Source organism: Boleophthalmus pectinirostris, unplaced genomic scaffold, assembly GCF_026225935.1.
Source record: "Boleophthalmus pectinirostris isolate CB_2022bp ecotype Guang Dong unplaced genomic scaffold, ASM2622593v1 HiC_scaffold_2826, whole genome shotgun sequence".
In the NCBI taxonomy this organism is placed as follows: Eukaryota; Metazoa; Chordata; class Actinopteri; order Gobiiformes; family Gobiidae; genus Boleophthalmus; species Boleophthalmus pectinirostris.
Genome location: NW_026571291.1, coordinates 1,849,107 through 1,873,982, shown reverse-complemented (window position 1 = coordinate 1,873,982; position 24,876 = coordinate 1,849,107). Strand labels below are relative to the sequence as shown.

The window sequence follows — 24,876 nt, the reverse complement described above, 5'->3', positions numbered from 1 at the left end:
GACACTTAGAGCTAACTGTATGCTCTGCTCTGTCTGAAGCTCTGTTACTCAAGACTTTAATCTGAGCTTTGTTTTAAAGGGCCCATCTCATGCGAAATTTTTCACTTTGTATCTTCTGCACATAAACGAGCACAATTTGGGTTTTGGAACATCCATTACACAATAGTTCTGAAATCTTACCGATTTCTTGGAGGCGTCACAGACCAGGAACTATGAAAGTCCGATTAATGCTCCTCCCCCCGCCCGTCCTGAGAAAGCACAGGCTCCGCCCTCCAAACGTGACGTAGGCTCTGAGTGAGCCGCCCTTCCTCCGCCATCTCAGGGAGGGAGGGGGAGACAGACGTGACCCTGATAGTGGCAGGAATAAACTTTTATTCATCATGGAGATACAGCGCGTTCAGCCGCATGTGTTGGACCCAGAATCAGACGAGGACTTTGAGGAGCACGAAGCTCAAGCACCACGTCCACATCAACTGAACATTACTGATTGGTAAAGTTTTAATAAACACTAGGAGATAAACTTAAAGGCAGTGGAGCGCTTTCTGCTACGTCAAACTCGTCATAGGTGTATCTGCCGGGTCATCGTTGTAGCAGCTTTAGTTCGTTGTCACATGGGAGGGTGGCAGAAATACGCTGCAATTTGTTAAAAAAATGTCAAATCAATCTAAAAACCACTTGGGCGACAAATACAAGGCCCACACATCACTCTTAGAAGGTAGAAAACTGAAAAGTTGATTTTGCATGAGATGGGCCCTTTAAAAAAAAACACACTCCGAGGGATTCACATAATTTTTTTTTTTTTAATCTTTTAGTTTTTTAAAGCCATTTTCAGCAGTAAAAACACATAGATCCGCTGTTTGCTGAGATGAGTTTCAAGTATGAAGAGGTGGGGTTCTGCAGTCTTGAACAGGAAGACAATAGACCACTTACAATTATTTTAGACCAACATGGCGGTTTACAAAGAACTAAATGTAAAACGGTGATCTAATTATGTTTATAGTTTAATTCTAAATACAAAATGATAAAGCTCTATTTGAAATTTGGTTGTTGGCCCTTCTCTCTGTAACTGCTGCTGTCACACTTTTCATTTTGCTCTTAAAATGTTCGTATTACCTGCTTTACCTGATTTTTAAATTTAATTAAATGTTTTTTTATTCAACTGTTTTGTTCCCGCTGTCATTCACAAAAGATTTTATTGACAGTGTTGCTCCTGATTGGCTCTTGATTCTTGTGGTCAGGATTTCAAATATGGAATTTGGGCTAGAAATTTGCTCTACAGCTACCGGCCTCGCTGAGCTTCATTTGACTGGAGTCTAACGCTATTGCTGACGTAACACTCTCTTAGTCCACTTCTTTATACAGTCTCTGGTTTATTGTCACTTTAACAAGCCCATAAAAGTCCTGGTTTGAATCCAGGTTTAGCCCTGGTTTAGTCATGACTTCTTCAACTCTGTTTAGTCCCAAATTAGTCCTGGGATTAGTTTTGGGATTCGTTTTGGGTCCTGGGATAGGTCTTTGGATAGGTCTTTGGATAGGTTTTCGGATTAGTCCTGGAATAGGTCTTTGGATAGGTCTTGGGATTAGTCCTGGAATAGGTCTTGGGATAGGTTTTGGGATTAGTCCTGGAATAGGTCTTGGGATAGGTCTTGGGATTAGTCCTGGAATAGGTCTTGGGATAGGTCTTGGGATTAGTCCTGGAATAGGTCTTGGGATAGGTCCTGGGTTTTTGCCTGGGTTTGTTTAGTCCTGGATGTGAAGGTTATTTGAAATTGGGGGCACTGTTACATTCCTTATTGAGTCTGCAGTTTAGTCTCAGTTTAGTTCTAGTTAAGACCTGGGTTTGGGCTGCTTTAGTCCCATTTTTTTTTTAGACCTTGGTGAGTCCTGTTCAGCTGGAGTCTATACTGAAAAGTTTACCCATGTATTTCTGTGTTTTCCGTATTTCACGCCGTTCCTCTTCTTCTTCTTCTCCCGCAGAAAAGTGCAATATTGACGACGGTGGGGGTCCTAGAGCGCCCCCTGGGGAACGCCCGGCTCCACGTGGCGCGACTCGTGGCGTCTCTGCTCCAGACCAACAGCCCGTCTGTGTGTAAAGAGCTGTGCCGCCTCAACACCATCGACCTACTACTGGTACACACACACACACACACACACACACACACACACACACACACACACACACACACACACACACACACACACACACACACACACACACACACACACACACACACACTGGGTTTAGATGGGAAAACATCGGGACTGTTGCCATAGTGATTAACAAATTTCAACTAAATAATGACACTTTTGAATCGGTGTTGTTTTGTTTCATTCGCACATGTTTAACACACAGATCCTGCGTATTTAGGCTGAGTTCTTTCCTATAACAGAGAATTTCAGCCCTCGAATTGTCAATCTCTACAGAACTAAAGGTAAAGGGTTGACGTTAACTTCAAAATTACCCCCACGTGACATCACAAGGTGGAACAGTGTGTTTTGAGCTTCGGAGGTGTAGACAAAAGTGTTAATCAAACATGTGTGAATGAAGCAAAACACATCTCCAGGTCTGTTTTTTGAGGAAGAAACAGCATTATAACATGACATAAATCTCACAAAAGTACATTTTTGTGTAGTCTAATATAGGACCTTTAAAATTTTTCCAAAACCAAACTGTAGTCAGGCATAAAAATCCCTCACCTTTCAACGAAATTCACCATTTTGAAGCCAGAACAGGTGACCTTCGTGAGTCGTGTAGATTCGATGAGAAAAGTTTTGGGGTGGGGGGGGGGGACTTAGGCTCGAGCACATTTGGACTCGGTCTTGTCTCAGAATTGAGGTCTGACGCTCGTCATGTGTGATATTTCATTACAGCCGCTGTTGTCGACAATAAACTTGTACCAGTGTGCGGGAGCGCGGGGCGTGTCTCTGCAGTCTTGTCCGCAACATCATGTCCACTCGTGTACCACTGTGTACCACAGGGCAGGTTAAACTTTTTAAAACATCCTCCCTGTCCATCTGCCTCACGTCAGCGCGCCGCTCTTCATCTTTTCACGCTCTCTTCTCCCTGCCTAAAATGTACACAGGTCGCGCTGATTCAAGACGAAATGCAAAGTAAAAACTGATATATATGCTGCAGTGTCGGCACAGCAGGCGTTCTGTGATATGTGACCTAGGGATGGGCATGATTAGTCGATTAATCGATAATTGATCATTAAGAATTTCATCGATTACGTTAATTTTAATCGACAAACCGAATGTATGTTTGTGTGTCGTGACCAAACAGGTGTGTACATGTGTCTCTGCATCAGAAGGAGCGAGACACAAACAGTGGGTCAGTCTGTAACGTACCGAAGCACAAATGTGTATTTAATGATGATTTGTACAAGAAATTCCACACTTTCTGTTGCGGTCGGGACAAGTGTGAGTCCATGTGCACAGTGTATAAAGCAGCACATATGTTTCTGTGTCCAGTGGGAAAAAGTTTTTCCAGGTGAGAGTCGCTCAATGTGGATGACGAGTCCCCACCCCCCTCCCCCCGTACGCTGTCCTGGTTTTGACAAACTCAAATCTGGTCACACTAACCTGTATTCACCTGAGTCATGTCTTTTAATCCAACAGAAATTTAACCACATCAGCGACACAAGAGCTGGAGTTTTATCTTCGCTTGGTTTATGCAAATTAGCGATGTGGTTTTAAGTTTCGTTTCTGTGAGAGTTGAACAAAACTGAATTAAACACATTATAATGTCAAACGGGCTGATGTGGCTCTAGATTTGTTACCGTTTATATGTCGTAAAGTTGAATTTATTTATGCAGATTAGTAGTGCAGATAGTAATAATAATGATGATCATTTTAATATAAAAACTTTAATGATTAATCGATAATCGATCGTTAATTCTTCCGACGATCGATTAAGAAAATGTCATCGAATGCCTATCCCTAATGTGAGCCGAAGTTTGCCTAATAAAATGCCAAATAAATCTGTTAGCCATGATGTGCATTTGGTTTGGTAAATGTGCAGAGGCCATTAAGAGAAAGTAACTCCAATTGGGAATAAACAAAACAAAACAAAACCAGAAAAAAATGGAAGTGGGATTAAAGAAGAGGTTCTCAAAGTGTGGGTGAGGGTCCGAAAAGTGGGCACAGAGTGTTTCAGAACAGTTTGCTTGACTTATTTTATACCTAAATGAACATTAATCAGATCAAATAGTGATAGATTTATAAAAACCTTGATATACATATGTGGCAAAATAACTAAAAAAAATACAAATACATGTAGAAAATGACAAAGATAGTCTCAATTTGGTCTTGGTCTCAGTCTGGACCCTCAGAGTTCTTGGTCTTGTCTCGGTTTCAGGATCTCCCCTCCCCCCAGCACACTCGTGAGGTCACGTCGCCTCTCGCGCCCTTCTCACCTTTTTCACTCATCACCTGTTTTCATACCTGTGTAATGTTCGGCTTTATCACTATTTATTTAACAAAAATAAACAGATTTACTGATCCTTTCATCACATGTGCTTAAGCCGAGTGACAGATTAAATATAACTGTCATCAGCCCTGGTTTTTGCCCGGTCCGTTTCTAAACTCGAGCTGGGTGAGGCTGATGTAATGTTTGGTTTTAAGAGTCGTCGATCAAAGTTCAGAAACACGTCAGCTTTAAACTCTCTGACACTTTAACTTTTACACAAAGGACAGAAATAAAATATTCACTGAAAGACAATCTGTCATATCACACAGAGTCACACAGAGTTTTGAGTTTTAAGTCATGTTTTAACGCTGTTACCTCGGAGTAATCCTTTTATTATTAATCTGTGTACGTCTCAAAAGCTCAAAATGATGTCATGAAGTGGTAGTTTTCAAGTGAACAGCTCCTTTTACCTTAAGTTCAGTAGAAACTGGAAATTCCAGGGCTGAAATTATCAAAATGATTCGTGTGTGAAGCAGTTTCTGTATTACCAGATGACGTCACAAGGTGTAACAGTGTGTTTTCTGTTAGAGAGAAGACCTCGGTGTAGATAATGCAGAGTTTGTGTGTTAATTAAACCGCCCTCGTGTCTGTTAGTGTTAAAATCGCTCGTTCTCCAGCGTTAAAACTTGGCCTTTGTTTGTGTTTTCAGGATCTGTTCTTCACTTTCACCTGGAATAACTTTTTGCACTTCCAAGTGGAGCTGTGCGTGGCGGCCATCTTGAACCAGCCCTCTTCCCCCGAGGAGCGATCGAACCTCCAGCCCAACCACCAGGGGGCAGTGCCGAGTCCCGAGCCCATCGAGGCCCCAGCGCAGGAGGAGCCCGCCAGAGAAACCCCAGCCTCGGATCACAACTCTCTGGTAGCCCATGTGAGTAAAAGTCCTCGAGTGAGTCCGGGAGTGAGTCCGGGAGTGAGTCCGGGAGTGAGTCCGGGAGTGAGTCCGGGAGTGAGTCCGGGAGTGAGTCCGGGAGTGAGTCCGGGAGTGAGTCCGGGGTGAGTCATGACTTCTTACACCCGGTTTAGTCCTGGGTTCACTCCTGGGTTCATTCTTGACTTCTTAGACCCGGCTCAGTCCTGGGCTCACTCCTGGACTCACTCCTGGACTCACTCCTGGGCTCACTCCTGGGCTCACTCCTGGGCTTAGTTCTGGGTTTAGTCCTGGTTTAGTCATGACTTCTTAAACCCGGTTTAGTCTCGGTTTAGTCCTGGTTCAGTTTTGGTTTAGTCCTGCTTTAGTCTTGCTTTAGTCATGACTTCTTAGATCCAGTTTAGTCCTGGGTTTAGTCCTGGTTCGAGTCCTAGTTCGAGTCCTAGTTCGAGTCCTAGTTCGAGTCCTGGTTTAGTCCTGGTTCAGTCCTGGTTCAGTCCTGGTGTAGTCCTGTTTTAGTCATGACTTCTTAGACCCGGTTCAGTCCTGGGTTTAGTCCTGGGTTTAGTCCTGCCTTCTTAGTCCTGGTTTAGTCCTGGTTTAGACCTGGTTTAGACCTGGTTTAGACCCAGTTTAGTCCTGGTTTAATTGTGATTTAGTCCTGGTTTAATTGTGATTTAGTCCTGGTTTAGTCCTGGTTTATTCATGACTTCTTAGACCCGGTTTAGTCCTGGTTCAGTCCTGGTTTAGTCCTGTTTTTTGTCTGGGTTTGTTTAGTCCTGGAGCACTGTTTCATTCCTTCTTGAGTCTGCAGTTTAGTCTTGGTTTAGCTCTAGTCCAGACCTGGTTTGGGACCGGTTTAGTCCTGCTCCTTTAGACCTCGGTCAGTCCCGTTCAGTTGTAATGAAACGTTTACCGATGTGTTTTCTGTGTTTTCTGTTGCAGTTGTTCCAGAATTGTCGGCTGGTTCAGAGGATCCTGGACGCGTGGGAGGAGAACGACAGAATACAGTAAGAGCCCCTTTAATGTGGACGCGTTTAAACCGGGATCACACGACCGTTTCTCCGTGAAAGAGGAAAAGTAAAAGTGAAAGAAATAAACAAAGTGCAAATACAGTACAGATATTTTGTAAAAGCAGGTCTTGGAGTCAAAATGAGACCTCCGTGTTTTGTCTGCTTCTAATTATAAAATGTTGCTGGTGCGCTCTTGGCATGCTGTTAGTGTGACAGAAAAGAAATAAAACCAACTGTAATTGAATGAATGTAAGATTAAAATCCCTTTAACTCTTTCCCCCATGAAGACGACATTTGACGACCCCCCTGAACCTTAATGACGACTTTTGACTCCTCCGCTGTTTCACTAAAGACGAGATGACGACCTTTAGAAACGGCTTGGTTTTTCACATTTAAACAGAGACTGTGATCGGTGGGGGCCACTACAACCGACAGTAGACTGACCAATAGGATTCAAGGATATGTTTTCGCCGATTTTTTCCGAAGTTAATCGAAATAGTGACGATGGTAGCTTCCGGAAAAAACACAACACGAAACACGTGCAATGGAAAGATCGCGGCGCAGCGGCGCACAGTTTTAGAAAATAATAAGGAGCGGACGTATTTTATGGATAAGTTTAGAGAAAGTGACTTTTATAGATTTCAAAGTGATGATGTTGAAGTTGATTATAAAGTGGAAAACGCGATAGCGACGGACATTCGGGGAGAAGATGAGAATGCGCTGATGCGTCTGTGTGGAGTCCTGCGATGTCCAAACAAACTATCGAGCTTTATACTCGATTATGAACCAAAATTACCCTGAAATCTGGATGTTGCCCAGGCCAGTCCTTTAAAATATTTCAGTCTTTTTTTCCAAGATGTGATGTAACAGAATCGCTACAGAAAAAACGCTTATGTGGAGCTCTGCACACGAGAAAAATAGACAAGATGACAAATACTGGACACACACTGACGGGGAAGAGTTTTATTATTATATTATCATATTATAATAAGCTAAATTAGTTGAAATAAGCTAAATGAGTTGAATAAGTTAAATGGAAAAAAATTAATTGGGGTGCACACAGGTGTACAACAGGTAAAAACAGGTGCACACTTGGCTTTACTGATCTGGTGATATGAAATCTGTTTAAATAAATATATTTTTTATTTTTTTATGAATATAGTACTCAGAACATGCGATATCAAATGCTGAATGTAGTTTTTTGTTTTCGAGTTTGCACCTGACCAGGTAAACTCTCATTTTCAGTGAGCTGTTATAAATCTATAAATGGAGTTGAATCACATTTAAACATCCATAAATGAATAGTTCAGAGTCAGGTTTCCAGAGATACCAAATATGTCTGTGTTACAATTGTGTAGTGGAAGTCGTTTTCTTTTAGCAATTATGCTCTATGCTAGCTCCAGTCCCGTGACATAAGGATGACCCGTACCGGACACAGAGTCTCGACGGGTACGGGCGAACGGTTGCTGAAACGGGCGAGTTTTAACGTTCTGGAATTTTACGGGCGGCTCTGCGGGCAGGTAGTGATTACACACAGGTGGGTCAGGACTAAATCAGGACTAAACCAGGACTAATCTTGGACTTCGGCGAGAGAGAGAACCCAGAGCGAGGGAGAACGCACGATCGGGTGTAGGCAGCACTTGCCTCCGTGCGCGCTCAGATCTGCTCCGGTCCTTTCACCCGCGGTCACCCGACAGTCTACGTGGGCGCACCACCGAGCCAGTCCCTGCAGTGAGTCCTGGTTCAGTTCTGGTTTAGTCCTGGTTTAGTCCTGTTTTAGTCCTAGTTCAGTCCTAGTTCAGTCCTGGTTTAGTTAGTCAGGGAGCCAAAGTCTCAAAAGCTCAATCAAATGGGTTGAACCTGACATCGTCTGACATACTTTTCATTTGTGTTTTTTTTGTTAATTGTGACCCTAAGGACCAATAATTGGAGGGTCTGCTCTTCTGGAAATATCGCGAAAAAAAATTGGTGGCCATTTTAGTGTATGTAACCTTTATTTTTTATAAAAAAATTTGAAAAATGAAAAATTTCCTGAAATCCTCAGTGGGTTGGTAAGCTGAAGATGAAAGATGAAAATATTGGAAAAAAGTGAAAAAACGCCTTATTTTTTTGCATTAAATTTGAGCCAAAATCATGTAGAAATGTGTTTTAAGAATTATTTTTTCACTGAATGTTGTCACCACATGTGTTCTTTGCATCTGGAATGTATTCATTGACAGCTTAAACAACCCACTGAGGATTTCAGGAAATTTTTCATTTTTCAAATTTTTTTGTCAAAAAATGAAGGTTACATACAGTAAAATGGCCACAATTTTTTTTTTTTGCGATATTTCCGGAAGAGCAGACCCTCCAATTATTGGTCCTCAGGGTCACAGTTAACAAAAAAAAAACAAATGAAAAGTATGGCAGACGATGTCAGGTTCAACCCATTTTTGAGACTTTGGTTCCCCAACTAAGTCCTCCTGGTTCTGTCCTGGAATCAGTCCTGGTTTAGTCCTGGTTCAGTCCGGCATCTCGATCAGTGTTTCTTCTGCTCAGTAAATAAAGCCTGTGAAGTTTTGACAGTCGAGTCGCGTCTGTGAATTCGTGTTCGTACTGAAGAAAGTGAAACCGTTTAATTTAATTTCGTGATTGTAATTCTTGAAGTCGTAACTTTTCAATTCATATTTCAGTTAGAATGCTTTTAATTTGTCTGTGATTTATCACGGGCACGGGCGGGTAACAGGTGGAATGTTAACGGGTCCGGGTGGATGTGGGTTTAACTTTGATAAAATCACAGGTTTACTGGCAGGTGCGGTGCTGAGCTGCGCGAGTGCGGGCGGCTGCAGGTCTCCCAAAACGGACCCGTGCAGAACTCTGACCGGACGGTGTGTGTTTCAGGAGCGAAGGCGGCACGCGCAGAGGGAACATGGGCCACCTGACCAGAATCGCCAACATGGTGGTCCAAAACGTGGAGAGGGGACCAGTCCAGGCCCAGATCTCAGACCTGATCAAAGGTAACGGCTGTGAGGGGAGAGAGGACGACTCTGTGGTTTGTGCAAATACCGGTATCCAATATCGGTATGGGTGATATTGGTGTATTTTTGGTGCAAGTAAGGGAGTGCCGTCAGCTCTAGGTGCAAAAATAAATGTCTTGCTTCTGGTGAAGTTTCTGCTGGTGTTTTGTATAAAACTATGTAACATAAAATTGTGAAGTCGAATTGTCCAAGAAGTTTATATGGACCTGAACATTGCAAAATAATGAAGCTCAACAGTGACCACTAGGGATGGGTATGATCCTAATCGATAATTCATCATTAAGAATTTTGTTGATTACGTTCATTTCTAATCGACAAACCGAAGATGCAAAGCTGCGGCTGACAGCACAAACACTGGAGTTGCAGCCTCATTCCCACGTTTGGGCTCTGGCACCTCCTTGGAGATCACTACAGCACTCAGTGAGTGTGTTTACAGCACATCTGTGTCCCGGTTTCGTCGTGGTGCATGTTTATGCAGTGTCCCGGTTACTGCAACATAAAGAGCTGCACTAAACCTGCACATGTACGAGCTTTGAAAATATGAACCATCTCCAACGTGACACACACAGAACAGATTCACCATCATCATCATCAACACCCCTCTGTCACAGAAAGAACACTCATATTCAACTGAGTCATGTCCTTTAGTCTGACAGAAGCTGAACCACATCAGCGCACAAGAGCGTGTTTTCTTTTTTCCTCTGCTTAGTCATGTGGTTTTAAGTTTAGTTTCTGTGAGACTTGCGAGAAGCTGCATTAAACACATTATAATGTCAAACGGGCTGATGTGGCTCTAGAGTGGTTATGTTTATATGTTGTAAAGTCGAGTTTATTTATGCAGATTAGTAATAATAATAATAATGATGATACTTCTTATATAAAAACGTTGATGATTAATCGAAAATCGATCGTTAATTCTCCCGACGATCGATTCATAAAATTTCATCGAATGCCCATTACTAGTGACCACCTTCCATTTGGTTCCAGAAGTAAACATTCCATTTATTTTATCTTTTAAAAGTCAAAGTTTAAAAGCTTTTACTGGGTTAATCAGCTACATGGAAACTAATGACCACCAGACATTTTTTAATCTGTTTTTAATCTGAGTTATTGAAACATTTTACAGAATTTAAGTCAGAGGTCTCCAAACTTTTTCCCCGGGTGAGCTACTTTTACAAAATGAAAATTCCAGAGAGCAACTCATTTTAACGGTCTCGGGAAAGAGCAATTTCAAGAGTTAGATGGGATACAGTTACATAAAACATAAAACATGATCCTTTATTTATTCATGAGTGCACAAAGTCAGGCATCAAAATGAGAGCTTCACAATAATAATAGGAATTTAATTTTAAGTCAAATTTGAGTTATTCAGGGCAATACGTGTAATTCAGAAATCCCTTGGCGAGCAAAGGTTGTGGAGAGCTACTGGTTGGAGACGCCTGATTTAAGTGTTTCAGTGTGTTTTAAAGGTTGTTTTTTTACTTTAAACAATCATGTTATGGATATTAGTTACAACATCGTAAGTTAGCGTCGCTCGTGCTTTTAAACTAGAGAAAAACATTTTCACTTGTGCAATGTTGATTGAGTTTGGAGCGGGCGGGACTGAGAGCTGCATGTGGCTTTTAATAATATTTCAAACTTGTGTTGCAGAGCTGCCCGAGGACTGCAGGGGGCGCTGGGAGAGTTTTGTGGACGAGACGCTCAGAGAAACAAACAGAAGAAACACGGTGGAGCTGGTGAGAGTCTGACTCAGATTTTAAAGTTCAAGTTTAAGTTTAGTTTTTACGTGAAGCTTTGTGTTTAAGCGTAGTTTTGTGTTTGCTCCTCTCAGAGTCTGCAGTCCGCGTACGAGAAGCCAGGCGCCTCACTCGCCGCAACTAGATTCAGAGTTAGCTGAGTTACAGACAGTTGAATAAAAACAAAAGCAAAACTCCTGTGTGTCGATTATTCACACAAAGGTCAAAAGGTCAAAAACACACTTGGAGTTATTTTGTTTCATTCACTCATGTTTTAGTACCGTATTTTCCGGGTCATTAACCGCGCTCTTAAGCCTCTAACCGCATTAAAAAAACGACCGCGCGCCCCACAATCCAGAGCGCCTCATACACAAATGCACTCAGGTGTCCCAGTACGACTTTAGTAAACTACAAAGCCGCACCACCCACAGAACACACAAACACACACGGAGCAGACAGCGACCGCACAGCGAAAAACACCCACAGACACACTCATCACTCCACGCCGACGAGGAACGGAACGGACGAACGAAGCGAAAAAGTGAGCGCAATGTGGCAATCTGAGCCACAACTGAACAATTGAGTCATCGCGACCGATCCGTTGGTCCCAGACAGCACCTCCCTACACGCCACAACTGAACAAAGCCCAGAGTCACTGTGAACGCCACAAACAAACAAAACCACTCACCCATCCAACTGTTGTGTTTCCTTTAAAGTCCCACGCGGTTTATTTGTGAAAAAAGTTCGAAAATAGACCATTTAATGACAGTGCGACTTATAATCCAGAGCGACTAATAGCCCGGAAAATACAGTAACCTTTTTTTTTTTTTTAAATTGTTATTAGTCTGTCTACATCTCCAAAGCTCAAAATGCTCTTTTAGACCTTGTGATGTCACGTAGTGGTTATTTTCAGGTCAACATCTACTTTTTACATCTTTGTGATCCCTCAGTCGTCCAGGTAGGATCCAAAGAAAAGGAGAAATTTAATTCTGTCACTGGACAAAAGTTTTTGATTGAAGATGTTTTGCAGCTCATCCAGGCTGCTTCTCCAGTTCTGGAGTTCTTCAAAAACTTTTGTCCAAAAAACTTTTGTCGTTGTAACCATCTTTTATCTTTAGTTCAGGAAAGAATGGAAATTCCAGGGCTGATATCATCTAAATGATTCAGTTTATTTTATCAGAAATACAAACAGTTTTTACAAACGATTTGTGAACATAATGCAGAAGGAAGTGCTTTGTGCGTTTGTGGTCAGGTAAGACGTCTGTGCTTTTCTCTCACCTCAGTTTAACTTAAGTTTGAGTTTTCATCATGTTCCTCTGTTGTGACACTTCAACTAGTCAGATTTGTTAGAACACCTCGATCATGGATTATGAGTGTGTTCAGTGAGAGTCGTCCCAGTCGCCCAGACAGTTTAAACTATGGAAATAGATAACACAGACTTTGTACAAACTTTTTAATTTATCATCACCACTGCATCTCTAACAGCCTCCTTACCTTCAGATCACACTGTGGGGTGAATACTTCACTCTCAGGGGCCGTTACAATCCGAGTTAATAATATTTTGAAACTTTAAAGGTCCAATGTTACACAAAAGTGACTGTTGTGAGCTTTAAATATGTTACCATGTTTTTACCTAATCAAAAACAGACCTGGAGTTGGGTTTTGTTTCTTTCACACATGTTTGAATAACCCTTTATTTTGAGTCTGTCTACATCTCCAAAGCTTCAAATGTTCTGTTCCACCTTGTGATGTTATGAAGTGGTAGTTTTCAAGTTTTACATCTCCTTTTACCTTTAGTCCAGTAGAGAATCGCAATTCCAGATCTCCAGTCTGCAGTTATCAGATGATTCTGGTGAAGGCCTTGTGGCCACATCAGTTTGTCAAAGTCTGATCCTGTCAGATCTCAGAAGCTCAGAGGCTGGATCTGGTCAGGACTTGGATGGAGACGCTGGAGGTGCCAGTCATAAAACCTGTTGTTGTGTCTTTAGGCAAGACACTTCACCCACATTGCCCAGTATGAAAGTGGTGTGTGTGTGAGTGTTGGTGGTGGTCGGAGGAGCCAATGGCGCAGATTGGCAGCCGTGCTTCTGTCAGTCGGCTCCAGGGCAGCTGTGGCTACAATAGTAGTTTACCACCGCCGGATGTGGGAGAGAATGAATAATGCTCTGTAAAGCGTCTTTGAGTGTTCAAAAAGCACTATACAAACAATATGATGCTTTATTATTATTATTTGAGCACTTCCTGTATCAATGCATGACATCACAAGGTGGAACAGAGTGTTTTCTGTTTGAAAGAAGAACTCGGCCTGAATATGCAGGTTTCTGTGTTAAACAAAACACAACTCCATTTCTGTTAGTGATGATTAAACGACATTATAACAGATTAGGAGACAGTGTCGTATTAAATATATGAAATATATTAAATGTACATTCTTGTTGTGTCCCAGCAGCCGCTACTTAAGTTTAAACTTGTGAAATAATCGAGTGAAATGTGTTTTTCCAGGTGAGCACTCACAACATGCACTCGTCCAGTGAGGATGACGACATCGAGAGCCCCTTCCCCAACGACCTCTCACTGCAGCAGGTACAAAACACACACACTTTAAATACACTTAAAGCTGCATTCTGTAATGTTTCACAATATGGCATTAAACCTTTTTGTCTTCATAGAGACCAAGTTACAGGTCAGATCTGTGGAGAGGCGAGCCTGCTCACAGTCAGAACGCCTGTTTTTCTAGTTTTTTTTGAGTTATAAAAATCACCTGTAATTGAATAAATGTAAGGAAGAGCTGTTTAATGTCACATTGTGGAACATTCCAGGCAGAGCAATGATGTATCCATGGAAACAAACAGCTGAAGGGCCCCCAACCAAACAGTTACACAGTGCATTTTTAAAGTTCAGAGGTTTTGATGATTCTCTAATTTCTACTTAATTTGGTTGGATAATAACTATTATAAGTATAAATTTATAGTTTTATGCTAATGAAAGAGCAATTTGTGAAGAAAAGCTGAAAAATATATTTAAAATTACATCAAGAGTTTCCACTGTCATGGAAATCCTGGAAAAGTCATGAAATTTTAATATCTCTTTCACACAACTACAGCGTTCTGTTCAGTTCTCATTAGACTGATTACTTTCGAACGTCTGCATCTTCTGTTTAAAAGAAACAACAATAAATGCACTGACAGGATTTTGAATGTTAAAAAACTATAATCCCAAACCATAAGGAGAGTGGAAAGAGTTTACATTTCATATTTAGCCCTAAAAGTCTATTCTAGTCAATTCCACACATGTAGGTGCTGTAAAGTCATGGAAAACTCACTTTAGGTCATGAAAAAGTCATAGAAAACTTTTAAAATTTTGTCAGTGAAAAAAAACAGTGTTTACCCTGTGTTTCAGATGGCATCAATTCTGTCCTAAAGTTTGGCACAATGTACACAAACTTTTTTTTATTATTATTTCAACAAAATAAATAAAAATGGCTCAACTGTGAGTTAAAATGTTTAATAAAGGCTTAAATTTAATAATCTTAACTGTGTTTTAGTCAAATGAGTTTCACCTGTCTCACCTGTCTCACCTGTCATAGCCTCTTTAACCACACACGGGGCAAATGAGACGCAGTTTCTCTTGAGCCTGATAAAGCAGAGACGATAACGTATCAGTGCAGTGGCTCAGCTCTAATCTAACGAGGAAATAAACAAGTTCTTTGCACTCGTGACAATTTAAGCTCTGATATTTTCTTCACATTCAGTCTGTAGAGCAGATAAATCAAACACTAAGTCACCAGTGTTGGGAGTAACACGTTATAAAAGTAATGAATTACTGTCATGTGTTGCTTTTTGCTGTAACGCAGTAATGTGGCGTTACAGGGAAAAAAAACTGTAATATTTTACTCGGTACAAATGTGAGTATCGCGCGTCACAATGCATTTTTAACCTGGATTGAAGTGGTGGGTTTTTTGTTTTTCTTCAAACTAATTCGCTAAAATCATATCAATATCAGCAGCAGTGAAACGGCATCGTTACGTTTCCGAATGTTGAGACGGGCCTAGACGTGCACCTGTGTAGACCGTCGGGTGACCGCGGGCGAAAGAACAGTCGCAGAACTCCACGCTCCACGGGGCGAAGAGCAGCAGATGCCTGATCATGCTTTTTGGACCCACTGCTCCACGGGCTCAGGGTTCTCTCAGGGGCAGAACTAGAGTCCAAGTCCTAGTCCAAGACTTGTCCTGGTTTAGACCTGGCTCAGTTCTGCTGTAGTCCTGGTTTAGACCTGGTTTAGTCCTGGTTTAGTCCTGGTTCAGTTGATTTAGTTCTGGTTCAGTTCTGGTTCAGTTCTGATTTAGTCCTAGTTTAGTCCTGGTTCAGTTCTGGTTTAGTCCTAGTTTAGTCCTGGTTCAGTTTTGCTTTAGTCCTGGTTTAGTCCTGGTTCAGTCCTGGTTCAGTCCATATACGGCACAAAAGTTCAGCATCTTCAGTTATGTTGTTGAGAGTAACTTAAAGTTCTGCAATAGTCGTGTAATATTTTACATTTTAAACACAGTAATATTATAATTTAACAAATTACTTTGAAACGACACTGTAACAAGTCATAAATAAATAACACATTACAGTTTTAAAGTGACTTGCAGAACAGTGTCGGTCACTGAGCAGGTTTAGGCAGAAGCTGAAGTTTATTGTTCTTCCCTTTATCTCCAACTCCAGCACGTTAATTGACATTACTGTTCTGTGAAGTTATTATGAATTGAAAAAAGAGAAGTGGTTTGTTTTAGCTCGTTGCAGCCGCCGTTTCGTAATTTGAATGGTTTGTTTGATAAACGGTGTCCCTCTGTTCTTGCATGTGGCCTGTAGATTATATTTACTTTCTCTCTGAGTGAACATTGCCTGCAAACAAAGAGGAATTTCATGATGTTTGACTTTTGTACGTGAACTTAGCCGTGTACAAGTCGAGCAAGTCATAGAACTGTTTTGTCCGTTATTAAAAAAAAAAACAACCTGTCTCCAAATTCGCCCTGTAACCGCCGGCGTCAGTGAGCTTCATTTGACTTTATACAGTTTGTGGTTAAAAAGCACGTGTCTGATTTATGTAAATATCGATTCAACTAAAGTAAACACAAGGTTTTGGTTTTTGGTTTTTCTTCAAATGTGTGCATGTGTTTGTTTTTGTTTTTATTCCAGGCCTTCTCAGATTATCAGATCCAACAGATGACGGCCAACTTCGTCGATCAGTTTGGGTTCAACGACGAGGAGTTCAGCGAGCACGACGAAAACATCAAGTAAATTCACTTTTATTTACACGAATGCCCCACTGCGGAACATCTCTTTATCCAGCTTGTATCTCCGCGTGACGTAATGCCCGTAATGCTTTTTTTTTTTTTCCCAGTGCCACTTTTGACCGAATCGCCGAAATCAACTTTAACCTCGATGCGGACGACAACAGTGTGAGTTAAACTGGACAGATCCGTGTGAACGTGACCCGAGTGTCCAGACTGACCTTTGACCTTTGACCTAGGGCTGGGCGATATGGAGCGAAAAATATATCTCGATATGATTTGCTGTATCTCGATAGATGATATATATCTCTGAAAAAATAACCCTCCAAAACTCCTGCAAAAACAAATCTGACGAATTCCACAAGGTCTTACTTTTTTTTACTTTTTTTATAAGTGCAAAGAGGCAGTTTATGTAGGAACAAACAGCTCTTGCGACATAAAAAAAAAAAAAAAAATCCCTGTATACAAAAATAAGAATTTAACTGTAAAATAAAGGAAAAAAAAAACGTATTTTTCGGACTATAAGTCGTGAAAAATACAATGTATAAGTCGCACCAGCCAAAAAATGCATAATGAACAAGAAAAAAACATATAAGTTGCACTTTTTGGGGGAAATTTATTTTATAAAATCAGAGACCAGGAACCAACATTTCCTGTGTAAAGTCAAGTTGTAGTAAAAACAATAGAAGAGAGAACAACAGACTGTTAACGTCACATATGAACAGTTCTTCAGATAAACTATAACATAAACAACAGAACAGAACAAGTTTAACAAACTCTCCATCTCACTCCAAATCAATAAATCCATTCAATTCTTTATTTTCGGTGTCACTTCTGAACAACTCCGCGCAACTTCGGTTGTCACGGGAGTCTATGCTTTGTCATCCAGTGACTTCAGGAAAGTTGCACGGTGCACTTGCCCGGTTACCGTGAAGTTGTGTTCTCCATCCTCGCTTTCCTCCAGTCCCTCACAAGTTTCTCGCTCAGTCTAAACTTTCTTTCTGCTGCTCGATTACCGTTTTCTGCTGCATATTTCACTACCTGCAGCAGCACAGAGGCTTGTTCTGCCGGAGACATGCGCAGAAAACTGATACACAAGTCTAGAGGCTCTCGCGGCTGTAAGTCTGAAAATTTGAATATATAAGTCGCAGGAAACACCCAAACCATGAAAAAAAAGTGCGACTTATAGTCTGAAAAATCTGGTAATACATATTGCTTTCTTTTCATTCAAAAATAAAACAACTCAACTCAAGCTCATCTTGAGCTCCTTTAGCAGAGGAAGATCTGGAGGTTCCTTATTTTAATGGATCCATGTTCCTCACCAGCATAAAGGAGCTGTGAGGTTTCCCACAATCCACTGCAGATCAAACCAATGTTTCCAAACACTATTGTACAAGTTCTACACTGCAGCAGATTACAGCGAAATCAGAATCAAATATAAACATATGTCAGAATCCATTTCGTGGTTAAAAAAAATATCGATATATTTTAAATACTGAGATATCGCCCACCCCGACTTTGACCCCTGACCCCTGCTGGCTGTAGTATCGTGACTGACCTTTGACCCCTGCTCGCTGTAGTGTCATGACTGACCTTTGACCCCTGCTGGCTGTAGTATCGTGACTGACCTTTGACCCCTGCTCGCTGTAGTGTCATGACTGACCTTTGACCCCTGCTCGCTGTAGTGTCATGACTGACCTTTGACCCCTGCTGACTGTAGTATCGTGACTGACCTTTGACCCCTGCTGGCTGTAGTATCGTGACTGACCTTTGACCCCTGCTGGCTGTAGTATCGTGACTGACCTTTGACCCCTGCTGGCTGTAGTATCGTGACTGACCTTTGACCCCCGCTGGCTGTAGTATCGTGACTGACCTTTGACCCCCGCTGGCTGTAGTATCGTGACTGACCTTTGACCCCTGCTCGCCGTAGGCCAACGCAGCTGCTTTCGAAGCCGCCTGTAAAGAGCGGATCAGACAGTTCGACGACGCGGACGAAGACGAGGACATCTGGGAGGAGAAGGAGATCAACTATGCAACTCAAGCGAAATCCAGGACAAGGTGCAGTGTCACAGAGACACTTTAGACTTTTAAATATCATTCTGGGGGTTTGGCTTGAATGTTCACAGCTCACATGTTGTAGTTCCAGCTAAATCGGTTCTTTATGGTCAGATTGTGGTAAACAAAGCTCAGATTAAAGTCTTAAAGTTGTGTCTGTGGAATAAAATGAGTTTTGTGTTTGAAGGCCTTACTCTTGCTGGATTCAGACGACATCACAACATTCTACAGGCCAATAATATTTAATACAGATGGGGGGGGGCAGTTAAAATAGATTAAAATGCAGATTTCTGTTGCGGTATATGGAGTTCTAGGGTCTAGTCACCAACAGAAATGATCAGGTTCAACATTTGTGAATTTTCTTATTTGATTTTTCATAGGAAAGTTCAATCTACCATATTTTCTGCACTATAGGGGCTCTGGATTATAAGTCGCACTGTCATTGAATGGTTTATTTTTGAACTTTTTTCACATATAAACCGCACCGGACTATAAGGAGCATTAAACAAAACACAACAGTTAGATAATTCAGTCAAACTTTATTTAAAGCGTTCACAATAACTCTCAACTTTGTTCAATTGTAACGTGGAAAAAAAATTCAGTTTGAGATGCTAAATTGTTGTCGTATTCACAATAATTCATAATGGTTCAAGCAGTTGGGTGATTCCTGTGTCCACACGTCCACATCCCTCTCGTCATGATCCGAGTCAGTGTGGTTACTGTTCCCTGGAGTTCAGTTCAGTGATGATTCTGGTCTTGGTGAAAGCTCGGACCACAGTTGATCCTGATCCTGAGCCCGGGCGTCCACGATCCGTCGGCAGATCGTGGCGTAAGTCGCTCGGCGCTGTCTCTCTGTCTTGGTGAATGTGTGTTCTCCTTCTCTCATCCACTGCTCCCATGCAGCTCACACTTTCACTTTATAACAGTCTTGAGTTTAAAGTGGGCATTGTGAGCGTGTCTCTTGACAGGTGCATTTTGATATTTAAAGGAATCACAGTCTGTTTTACTCCTGATGCTCCTGACTACGGGAGCCATAACGCTGCAAGTGGAGCGGCTTTGTAGTTTACTAAAGTCGTACTAAGATGCCCCAATAAATTCATATATAAAGTGCTCTAGATTATAAGGCGCACACTCATTTTTTGATGAAATTAAAGGCTTTTAAGTGCCCTGTAATGCAGAAAATACAGTAACCAGTAGGAAAAACTGTCTCATGCCCCCATCTGGGAGTTGGTCTTCATCACGTTTTACAATCTGAAAAACACCAATAGATGATCGATACAGACACGTGGGTTTTTGGTCACAATGACAGAGAGTTTTATCAGATATGGGTGGGATTTGGGACAGTACGGCCTCTGTGTGAGCGTGAATCAGTTGTTTCTGTTCAAATTGTGTTAAAATAAATAGTGTGAAGTCTGTCATTTCATTTTTTGTCCCTGGTTTTGCTCCTGGTTCAGGTTCGGCGTGTCTCAGTCGTCCGAGGGAGGATCCAGGAGCAGCTTGGAAAACGGTCGAGACGCCGAAGGATCCGAGTCGGACGAAGAAAACGAGTCCACAGAGACAGGTCTGAAACACCACCGAGAAACACAAAACTCACAAAGACACAACTTTTTAAATTGTATTTATTCATTTATTTTGCATTTGTACAGTGTATGACAGTAAAAAGGGCACACGAGATAAAAACGTAGGTGCAGGAAGAAGCAAAAAAGCCTCCAAAACACAGGATTCTGTGGAAATGGGAAGTGAAACCAAACTCATGGAGATAATTTTATAATCAGTACCTCATTGGTTCATTTGTTTTTTCAAAATAAAACCAAAAATAAGAAAACGAAAAAAACTACTATTTTCTTCATTATTTGTCTCCAAAAACCAAAATGAAAAAAACAGATAACAGCCATTTCCCGTTTCTGTGACTTAAACTGTAATGCCGGACTGTAATGAAAAACAGGACTGGACCTGGACCTGGACTGGACCTGGACTGAACCAGAACCGAATCAGGACTAAAACAGGAACTAAACCATTTTCAGTCCTGGTTTGGTCCCCGTCTCAGTCCTGGTCCTGTTTCCGGTCTCAGTTCTGGTCTCAATCCCGGTCTCAGTCCTGGTTTCAGTTCTGGTCTGGTCCCGGTCTCAGTCCTGGTCCTGGTCCTGGTCCTGATCCCGGTCTGGTCCCAGACTCAGTCCTGGTCTGAGTCCTGGTCTGAGTCCTGGTCTGGTCTGAGTCCTGGTCTGAGTCCTGGTCTGAGTCCTGGTCTGAGTCCTGGAGTCCTGGTCTCAGTCCTGGTCTCAGTCCTGGTCTCAGTCCTGGTCTCAGTCCTGGACCTGTTTTAGTCCTGGTTCAGTCCGGCATCGCAGTTTAAGTCACGTAAATGGAAAACGGTCGTTATCTGTTTTTTTCCATTTTTCATTTAAACACAAAATAAAAAAATGAAAAAACGAATCATTATCTGTTTTTTCATTTTGGTTTTGAAGACAAATAATAAAGAAAAGTCATTTTTTCATTTTCTTATTTTTGTTTTTATTTTGAAAAACGAATGAACGAATGAGGCACTGATTTTAATTTTTTTTTATGACATATTCTGGAAGATTAGAACCAAAGAATCAACATTTCCCTGGATTTCCTTGGGAACGAGCAGAGGGACGTTAGGTTTGTGGAGGTGCAATTCTGATTTCTACATTTTCTCGGGGCAATGAACACATCCAAGATTATGTAGTTTATTTTTTTGGTTATAAAGTCACAAGTTGGGGCATAAAGAGCACTATTTTAGGTTTATTTTCAGCTAATTTTGGAAATGAACTCACTGACGTAAATTTCTATCTTAATTTTATCTAACCTGAATTTATAAATACATGGCCCAGGGAAGGAGAGATGTAAATGGTTGAATGTGGCGTGGAAAAAGACGAGCTCCACCTTCCTGTAACGCCTCTGGTTCTTTTGTCTGGTCCGTGCGCGGATTATTCTGCTCTGAAAACATGTCCCGACCCAGACCTCGGCTCACGTCATCTCTCACAACAGCAGCCTGCCATAGAAACAAAACAAACAACAAGATTACAGAGGACGAGGTCTCTTCATTCAGTCGCCTTTTCACGAGGAGACGGGATAAAAAACTCTCAGTAACAACGGGAGGGCATCAGGCTTTGAGAAAGTATTGAACATCTGATATTAATCGATACTTAAAGCCAAAACTAGTATCGAAACTAGATCCTCATTTTTCGCAGAGTCCCAGTGACAGGACGGAGCAGAACCTTTCCTGAATGTGTTTAGAACCATCTGGATAATATACGCCCATGGACCTGGTTTAGACCTGGTTTGGACCTGGTTTGGACCTGGTTTGGACCTGGTTTGGACCTGGTTTAGACCTGGTTTAGACCTGATTTAGACCTGGTTTAGACCTGGTTTAGTCCTGGTTTAGTCCTGGTTTAGTCCTGGTTTGGACCTGGTTTAGTCCTGGTTTAGACCTGATTTAGTCCTGATTTAGACCTAGTTTAGTCCTGGATTAGTCCTGGTTTAGTCCTGATTTAGACCTAGTTTAGACCTGGTTTAGTCCTGGATTAGTCCTGGTTTAGTCCTGGTTTAGACCTGGTTTAGACCTGGTTAGTCCTGGTTTTAGACCTAGTTTGGACCTGGTTTGGACCTGTTTTGGACCTGGTTAGTCCTGGTTTAGACCTGATTTAGTCCTGATTTAGACCTAGTTTAGTCCTGGATTAGTCCTGGTTTAGTCCTGATTTAGACCTAGTTTAGTCCTGGTTTAGTCCTGGTTTAGTCCTGGATTAGTCCTGGTTTAGTCCTGGTTTAGACCTGGTTTAGACCTGGTTTAGTCCTGGTTTAGACCTAGTTACCTGGTTTACCTGGTTTGGACCTGGTTTAGTCCTGGTTTAGTCCTGATTTAGACCTAGTTTAGACCTGGTTTAGACCTGGTTTAGTCCTGGTTTAGTCCTGGTTTGGACCTGGTTTAGTCCTGGTTTAGACCTGATTTAGTCCTGATTTAGACCTAGTTTAGTCCTGGATTAGTCCTGATTTAGACCTAGTTTAGTCCTGGTTTAGTCCTGGTTTAGACCTGATTTAGTCCTGGTTTAGACCTAGTTTAGTCCTGGATTAGTCCTGGTTTAGTCCTGATTTAGACCTAATTTAGTCCTGGTTTGGACCTGGTTTAGTCCTGGTTTAGACCTGATTTAGTCCTGATTTAGACCTAGTTTAGTCCTGGATTAGTCCTGATTTAGACCTAATTTAGTCCTGGTTTGGACCTAGTTTAGTCCTGGATTAGTCCTGGTTTAGTCCTGATTAGACCTAATTTAGTCCTGATTTAGACCTAATTTAGTCCTGGTTTGGACCTAGTTTAGTCCTGGATTTCCTGTTTGGACCTGGTTTAGACCTGGTTTAGACGTGTTTAGTCCTGGTTTAGTCCTGGTTTTAGTCCTGGTTTAGACCTGGTTTAGTCCTGGTTTAGTCCTGGTTTAGACGTAGTTTAGTCCTGGTTTAGACCTGGTTTACCTGGTTTGGACCTGGTTTAGACCTGGTTTAGACCTGGTTTAGACCTGGTTTAGACCTGTTTGGACCTGGTTTACCTGGTTTAGACCTGGTTTGGTTTAGTCCTGGTTTAGTCCTGGTTTAGACGTAGTTTAGTCCTGGTTTAGACCTGGTTTAGACCTGGTTTAGTCCTGGTTTAGTCCTGGTTTAGTCCTGGTTTAGACCTGGTTTAGACCTGGTTTGAGGGGTCACACAGATATAAAACCACATAGGAACAGAAAAAAAAGTTCTACCCTTTAATGTGGAAAATCACTTTCTGTTGTCTAAAGAAAGTGTTTTTATTCTCATCGTGGGATCAGAATCAGTATCGAGTATCGAGTTTGTTCCTTAGTATCAAGATAGTTTAAAATTGTAGTATCGTGTCAACACTAGGGGGCGTCCACACTCCACTAGGTCAGGAGTGTAACCCACAACTTTCTCTCTTTTTTTTCTCTCTGTCTTTCTTTCATTCATTCATTCCCTCCCCCTCTTTCCCTTCTCACTCTCAACCCCCACCCCCTTCTCTTTAACCCCGTTCCTTCCTTCCTTCTTTCTTCTCTCTCTCGGCTCAGGTCCCGGTTGGACGGCCACGTTCGGAGACTCTGGGGGTCCGGCGGCGGCGCAGAGCCCAGTGCAGTGGGACTCTCCTGGGGACAAGAGCCAGGACTCGGGCTGGGCCAACTTCACAGAGTTCCAGCCTTTTTCTGGGTACTGACACTTAACAAACCTACACTTCATTCAATGTATTAGATTATTTATTTTTTTTCTTATTATGAAAAAAATAAACAGCTCTTTCAATTTTAAAGGAAGCCTACCCTACGTACTGGTAAAAAAAAAATGGTAACACTTTATAATAACTACACCTTATTTAGCCTTAATAAAGCACGAACAAAGACTTAATTAATAATGATTCACTCTTAAGGGCCGTTCACACCAAGGCGTCAGAGCGTCCACTTTCAATGTAAAGTCGATGTGGACGTGTGACTAGAGCGTCCTGCGTTTTTGCGGCGCATTTTCGGCGTCAGCGCGGCGCGAATCTGGCGTCGACGCGGCGCGTCTTGAGCGTTTTGGTGTCAGCGGCCAAGACGCGCGTCCAAAGCGTCAGCGTCAAGAAGTTGAAAATGCTGAACTTTTCGCGTCAGACGCGCCGCGTCAACCAATCAGGGACGAGTATCCAGTGACGCAGCGACGTTATTATCAGGAAGAAAAACCCGAGAACCAGAACGAGAACCACAAACATGAGCGGAGAGTAAATATATACACCACAATCACCGAGCGATCGCGAGGACTAGACCAGGACCGGACCGGGACTAAACAAGGACTAGACCGGGACTAAACAAGGACTAGACCGGGAGTAGACTGAGACTAGACCGGGGCTAGACCGTGATTAGACCAGGACTAGACCAGTATTAGACCAGGACAAGACCTGGACTAGACCGGGACTGATCCAGTGTCATTAGTGGAGTATAAATATAAACACGCCCCAGTCGTCGACCCGATCTCCTCCGCTGATGTTTTATGTCATAAAAACACTCTCTCAGTCTGGTCTGATATTGTTTCGGGAAAAGACCAGGACCGGGCTCTTGTTTCCAGGGCAACGGACGCGCGTCAAGTATTTTTGTCCCGTTTGTCCACGGCGTCAAAGACGTGCATCGGGGGCGTCTAAACTCAAATGCAAACGCGTCCAAATAGAGGCGTCAAGACGTTTTTTGACGCTTTGGTGTGAACGCCCCTTCAGTAACTACTTAATTACTACCTGAATTAGCACTTAACTTGCACTTAATTCACCTGTGCTGTAAATAGTTACTCAATACTTCTTAATTACTCATGAACTAACCATTTGCATGTTTACAAATGCATATTTAAGTGACACATATGAGCATTTATTAATCATTAGTAAGCCATGAGAGAATGATTTACTAATAATACAATGATCATTCAGGC

General features: G+C 42.0%; 1 protein-coding gene across 3 annotated transcripts in view; it reads left to right on the top strand.

Annotated features, from left to right (window-relative positions):
* LOC110172368 (serine/threonine-protein phosphatase 6 regulatory subunit 2-like) overlaps positions 1–24,876 on the top strand; it is a 57,788-nt gene that overhangs the window by 22,564 nt on the left and 10,348 nt on the right. For all 3 annotated transcript variants that reach the window (XM_055159979.1, XM_055159980.1, XM_055159981.1), the window contains 11 exons: positions 1,978–2,130; positions 5,118–5,336; positions 6,282–6,346; positions 9,230–9,345; positions 11,017–11,102; positions 13,605–13,685; positions 16,280–16,377; positions 16,485–16,542; positions 18,305–18,432; positions 19,884–19,990; positions 23,505–23,640. In XM_055159979.1, coding sequence (XP_055015954.1) covers positions 1,978–2,130; positions 5,118–5,336; positions 6,282–6,346; positions 9,230–9,345; positions 11,017–11,102; positions 13,605–13,685; positions 16,280–16,377; positions 16,485–16,542; positions 18,305–18,432; positions 19,884–19,990; positions 23,505–23,640 — 1,247 coding nt within the window. The remainder of the gene's footprint in view (positions 1–1,977; positions 2,131–5,117; positions 5,337–6,281; positions 6,347–9,229; positions 9,346–11,016; positions 11,103–13,604; positions 13,686–16,279; positions 16,378–16,484; positions 16,543–18,304; positions 18,433–19,883; positions 19,991–23,504; positions 23,641–24,876) is intronic.